The sequence below is a fragment of the Pipistrellus kuhlii genome, unplaced genomic scaffold (assembly GCF_014108245.1).
Source record: "Pipistrellus kuhlii isolate mPipKuh1 unplaced genomic scaffold, mPipKuh1.p scaffold_m20_p_17, whole genome shotgun sequence".
Taxonomy (NCBI): Eukaryota; Metazoa; Chordata; class Mammalia; order Chiroptera; family Vespertilionidae; genus Pipistrellus; species Pipistrellus kuhlii.
In genome coordinates this window covers 20012668-20018667 of record NW_023425482.1, presented here as the reverse complement: position 1 = coordinate 20018667, position 6000 = coordinate 20012668, and the positions used below count along the sequence as shown (strand labels likewise).

Genomic DNA, 6000 nt, shown 5'->3' with positions numbered 1-6000 from the left:
TCTCCGTTTTTTTTTGTTTTTTGTTTTTTGTTTTAAATACATTTTCATTCATTTCAGAGAGGAAGAGAGAGAGAGAGAGAGAGAAACAACAATGATTGATGGGCTGCCTCCTGCACGCCCCCCACTGGGGCCCAGCACCTACTGTTGCTGTTATCATCACTCGGAGCTATTACGGTGCAGGAAATATTGGTCTCTTGTTGTATGGCAACCTCACAACACAGGGAGGCGTTTGTGATTATGATTCCCATTTAGAAAGGAAAGAAGCTGAGGTGTGGGAAGGTGAACTGAGTTGCAGACAAGAGCCGGTGGAGACCTGCAGTTCAAAGGACAGAACCAGATGAAGAGGGAAGCCCAGGTGTCAGTGAGCCACCCACCGCGAAGCCGACTCCCAACTTGGTGGCAACAGGAATCCTACACCCAACCCTTCTCCCTCTGCCCTCCACAGTCCAGCGGGTCCCGGGTCCGTGCGAGGCAGGGGCCGGGGGCGGGGCCGGGGGCGGGCCGTCCTCCAGGGCCCCGCGGAGGAAGCTGGGGCCGCTCCGGCCGCTCATTGGCTGCGCGCGGCAGGTGCAGCCTCAGCCAATCAGCGGCTCGGGGGCGGAGCCTCACGGGCTCACCTGGCGGCTGCGGCGGCGCAGCCCCAACTCAGTGGCGCCCGGAGCCTCGGAGCACCTGCGAGTTCCTGGAAGTTCCGTCCGCCGCCCGCCCGGCCGACCCGACCCGACCCGAGCCTCCCCGGCCCGCCATGGGCCCTCCGTGCCGCCGCCTCCTCACGCCGCTGCTGCTGCTGCTGCTGCAGGTACGCGGGCCGGGCCCCCTGGCTCTCCCGGGACGCCTTCCGGGCCCTCCCCCGCGCCCCGGCCCCGGCCCCTCCGTCTCCCGCCGCCCCTCCCGCTCCCCATCGTCCCCGCCGCTCTCTCTTCTGACAAGAAACTTTGGGTCCGGAGGCCCGGGGCGGCCTGGACCCGGCGGGGCGGGAGCGGGTGAGACGGAGGGACCGGGGGCCGGGGCGCTCCTGGCCCCGCGGTGGGTGCGCCCCGGGGCGGGCGCTGGGGCTGGGGGCTCCGGGGATGGAGGCTCCGGGGTGGCGAGGGGCGCAGGGGGCGGGGCGTGCAGCCGAGTGGGGGTTGGAGAGTGAAAGGGGGAGCCCCTGGGCGGGTGCAGGGGAGCCGGGGGTCGTGGGGCGGCCCCCGAGGTGACGCCAGAGGAATCGATAGAAGTAAAGGCACCTGCGAGCTGCAGAAAGGGAGGTGCATGGGTCTGGGGGCGCCCCCGGGGGGAGAAAGGGGGTGGTCAGACGTGGTTAGGGCGCCCAGGGTCCGAGGAGCTGGACCCGGAATGGGGAGGAAAGGTGCCTCCGGGGAAACGGGGGACGGAAGGAGAGGGGTGCCGGGGGTGGGGAGGGTGAGGGAAGAGGTGACCAGCAGCCCCTCTCCTGGGCGGGCGTCCCCGGGGGCCGCGCCGGGTCCCTCCCACCAGCCCGACGCCGCGGGCCAGGGAGGGGGTGGCGCTGCGGGGTTTCGGTGTAGGCTGGAGGGGGTCCCCGAAAGTCACCCCGGTCCCATCCTTTCCGCCCACCCCCAGGTCTCCTCGCGGCTCTGCCAGGAGCCCGAGCCCTGTCGTCCCGGCTTCGGCGCCGAGAGCTACACGTTCGCGGTGCCGCGGCGGCACCTGGAGAGAGGCCGCGTGCTGGGCAGAGGTGAGCGGGCCCGCGGCTGGCGGGGGGCGTGGGGAGGGCCCGAGACTTTGCACCCCAAGTTCAGGGGCTACACTGGGCAGGCCCCTTCTTCCTGGGCGCAGAGGACACGCCTTTGGAATTTGCACAAATGTGGGGGGGGGGGGTTGTCTAAGCTTCGGTGTCATGGAGCACGGTGTTTTTTGGGGGGCTATTCTGGGGGGGGGGTGAGTTATGTTGCAAGGAGGGGCACTAGTTAGAGGCCTCCCGTGTGCCTCCTCTGGTCCCGACCCCTTTAGAGACAGCCTGTCATTTCCTACCGCAAATACCTAATAGTGGGAAGGGCGGGAGGGAAGTGGGAGTGCCCGGTGGATGAGCCAGGGAAGGCTCAGCGGGCGGGTCCGCTTGCCCCGGGGTCGCCCCGTGGGAATGGGGACTCAGCGCCTGGCTCCCAGGCCCCGTTCCGCACCGTCTCATGTGGCTGGGGAGCCCTCTCGGTGGTTAAGCTGTGGCTGGTGCTCACAGAAGTGAAAGCATTTGGATACAGGTGCTATTTCCCCCCCCCCCCCACACCCCCCAGGAGTAACGCCTTTTTCTTTTTTCTTTTCTGGGGCTTTATCATCGCTGAGATAATCAGAATGCTAGAGTTTGCTTTGTTTCATTCCACTGTTGCCCTGGGGCGAAAACAGGGGAAGGCTGGTTTCTCTTCTGGTTTCACCGATTCCCTGATGCTTTTTTCTTTCTTTCTTTCTTTTCCAAACTACTTTCTCCTCCCGCTGGATTTTAGTTGATTGGGCGAGTTATCATAACAATAAAACACACACACACACACACAAAACACTTTTTGAAACCAGGAATCACCCACAATCCCCGGAGGGAATTCATTGCTTATTCTTCTAATCTCTGGCCACGTGAAATGTCTACAGCTATCACCCTGTTGTTTGGGGGAAAAAATTTTTTTTTGAACTTTGGAATTTGTTCTGATAGTGGGTGGGCATTTTTTACACCACCCCCCCTCGCGCAGAGAAACTGAAGCTTGATTGATTAAAATGTGTTTGCTTTTCTGAGGCCTGTGTGTGTGTGTGTGTGTGTGTGTGTGTGTGTGGTGTGTGGCGCATTCCATGGGGTCAGGCCGGAAGTGTTTGCCCGGTTTTTGCCCTGGGTCCGTCTTACTTGGCCGGTCCCTGCTTTGGTGTGCTGCCCCACCCTGTTCTGGGCACCTGGGAACGAACTGAGATAGAGGGATAGCCTAGCCCTGCCCTCCACACTGCCTGTCCCAGCATGCTGCTAAGAATGTCCCAGAACCCACGTAGAGGGCACTGGTGCCCGGAATGTTTGATGGGTATCAGTGGGCAGGGAGGCTTGGCTTCTGGAAGGGGTCAGCATTGACCCAGCCTTGAAGAAAGGCTCAGGGATTAGGAACAGCTGTGTGTGTGTGTGCAGGTGTGTGGGGGGGTGTCTCAACACAAGTGTTGGTCACTGTGTTTTCCTGAATCAAGACATCTGGTAGCGCCAAGGGTGGGATTCGTTTTTATCCCTCTTGTGTTTGACCAATAATACTATTATTACGGTCCTAGCCGGTTTGGCTCCGTGGATAGAGAGTCAGCCTGCGGACTAAAGGGTCCCAGGTTCAAATCCCGTCAAGGGCATGTGCCTTGGTTTCAGGCATATTCCCCTAGTAGGCAGATGATCGATGTTTCTAACTCTTATCCCTCTCCCTTCCTCACTGTAAAAAAATCAATAAAATGTATATTAAAAATACTATTATTATGTGTTAATAATAATTATTAATAACAACGCCTGTTAGTTGCTTTTAACTGGACGGTGGGGCAAGTGCTTCGCATATTTCACCTCATTTAGTCTTGCCAAGAGCCTTATGAGGGTGGGCACCATGGCTCTTCCTATTTGGCTGATGAGAAAACGGAAGCGAAAAGCAATTTAGTTGTCCATTCAAGGTTTCCCAGCTGGTCTTTCTCCTGCTCTCCCCTTCTCTTCTCTGTAATCTCAACAAGGAAAGAGGGTGCTCGGGGAGTTAGTGTCCACTGTGAAGTGGACTTCCTCCTCCCTGTATGCTTGGAAGAGCGGAGGTGTTGACAGGCCGGCCCTAGAGGAGGTGGTGGTGATGGAGACAGCTCAGCCCCGTGGGAGGGGTCAGACCGGGTGGGAGGCGGAGGGGCCTGCTGCTGGTGGTCTCGCTAGGCCAGGCGGTCTCCCTCAGCTGCTTGTATGGCTGGTTCCAGGTCCCTTTGCGTCCTCATACCCGTACCCACTCAACAGGTTTCTTGACATTTCATTTTGGGGGTGCTTTTTGGACTAGGGGGTCCCTTCCTATCAATCCAGTGTGGAATCACCCCCGGACAGAAGTGCCCTTGAGATAAAGCACACACGGGACCTCAGGGAACTGGCGCGCGCGCGCGCGCGTGTGTGTGTGTGTGTGTGTGTGTGTGTGTGTGTGTGTGGTGGTAGTGTTGGTGTGTGTGTGTGTGTGTGTGTGTGGTGTGTGTGTGTGTGTGTGTGTGTGTGTGTGTGTGTGTGTGTGTAATGGGATTACAGTAATGGGGTTTAGGGAGGTGGCCTCACTCTCTTAGGACAGTGTAGAAAATGGAGGGATGCCACGTTACCACCAGGCTTAAACATTGGCCCCAGGGAGCATTTGCATACGATCTTGAGGTTCCATGGACATCCCTCACCCCAGTCTGTCTGCAGACACCAGGTTAGAACCCTGGGTGGGGTTTCATGGCTCCTGCGTTTTAATTCTTTGAAAGCAGCACACTGCAGAGCCCATCGGCTCCGTGGAGAATTGACTGTGTGGGGGTTTACAAACTGGAACCTGTCACTTTTGTCCACCCGTGACCATAGAGGGTCCCAAGGAGGATTTGGCTAAACGTGGGGAGGGGGGCCTTTGGGACATTTTTGTGCCCCAAGAGATCCTTGTGTTTGTTCTATTGGTTTCTCTCCAGGTTCTAGAATGGAGAACGTTTTAAAAACAAAAACCAACCCCCCCCAAACACACACACACGCACAACCCCAGCTGTAAATGGGTTCTTTACTTTCTGACTATCTTCCCTTTTCTGAGCACAAACTGGTTTTCAGATCTCACTCCGCTCTAAGTTGACTGGAGGTCGGGGGAGGAAAACCCCTGGTTTCCTTGCTTTGCTTCCCCTGCCACCTGGCCGTGGGCAAACAAGGCCTGTGTTTTGGGTCTGAGCGCTGGCTGCGTGATGGATTGACCTCGCTCCCAGGCCCCCACCTGTGTGGATTAAGTACACCCATTTCCTCTCCTTCCTGAAAGATGTGCTGAAAGGTGGTGGGAACCTTATGCTGGCCCCCTAATTAAATGGGCTTTAAAACACACACACACACACACACACACACACACACAGAAACCTGCTTTGGAATGATCTGACATCATCAGATCCCCACTCCCCCACCCCTCACCCTCCTAACCACCACTTCCCAGAGTCCTCACATTTGTGACAGGGGAGGAGACTAATGGCTCCTGCTCCTGTCCTTGCCTTTGCGTCTCCCTAGGAGCCGAGGCCCGGGGTCCTGGGCCCTGCAAGGCCATGTAAGGAAGGCTGGCTGCCTGCTCTTGCCCTCCCTCTCTGCCAGGTGGTTATGGAAATCCCTGTTTGCTCTCCGGGGCTTTTTATGGAGCCAGCCTTTTCTTCCGAAACGCTCACCTGGGTGTCTGTTACGCATCCCCTTCCAAGCATAGCCCCAGATAAGCCAGACGCTGAAGCAATCAGCTCTCCCATCTCCCAGAAGCTGCCAAAACCCGAACGTCGCCGGAACAATCCAGACTTCTGGGTTTCCACTCTGCCTCAACTTCCATCTCCTCTCCCGGCTCGGGGCTTTCAGGGAGATGAATGAGATCAGTACGGCCGGGCAGGGTGGCGGTGTGAGTACCTGAAAGGTCCGGGTTTGAATTTCAGCTGTTAGCTGTGTGACCTTGGGTAGTAAATCCATTTACTCCGGTGAGCCTCAGTTTCCCTATATGTAACACGGGAGGCCAGCAATACAGGTTTGCCGTGAGAATTCAACGTTCGTATTCACTCAGTGGTTGAGTCAACCCATGACTCTTGGGTGCCAGCGCTGGGCTAGGCCCTGGGTTTACAGTAATGAATAAAGCAGGTGTGGGCTGAACATAAAGGCAAGTGGGACAAATGTAAAGAGATAAGGGGGTGGGGGGAAGAGATGAGGAGTCGTGAAATGGTGGCTCATGTTTCTTAGGGACGGAGTAGGCAGTCAAACAATATTTTGAATAAATGATTAAAGGAGTGAATAAATATTGACTTCTCTTCGGGCCAACCCTAGCCGGCAAT

At 57.3% G+C, this 6000-nt stretch overlaps 1 protein-coding gene across 3 annotated transcripts in view; it reads left to right on the top strand.

Moving 5' to 3' along the window:
• The first annotated feature begins 707 nt into the window (after positions 1-707).
• CDH1 (cadherin 1) overlaps positions 708-6000 on the top strand; it is a 75579-nt gene continuing 70286 nt past the window's right edge. For all 3 annotated transcript variants that reach the window (XM_036441364.2, XM_036441363.2, XM_036441366.2), the window contains exons 1-2: positions 708-799; positions 1585-1699. In XM_036441364.2, coding sequence (XP_036297257.1) covers positions 746-799; positions 1585-1699 — 169 coding nt within the window. In that variant the 5' untranslated portion in view covers positions 708-745. The remainder of the gene's footprint in view (positions 800-1584; positions 1700-6000) is intronic.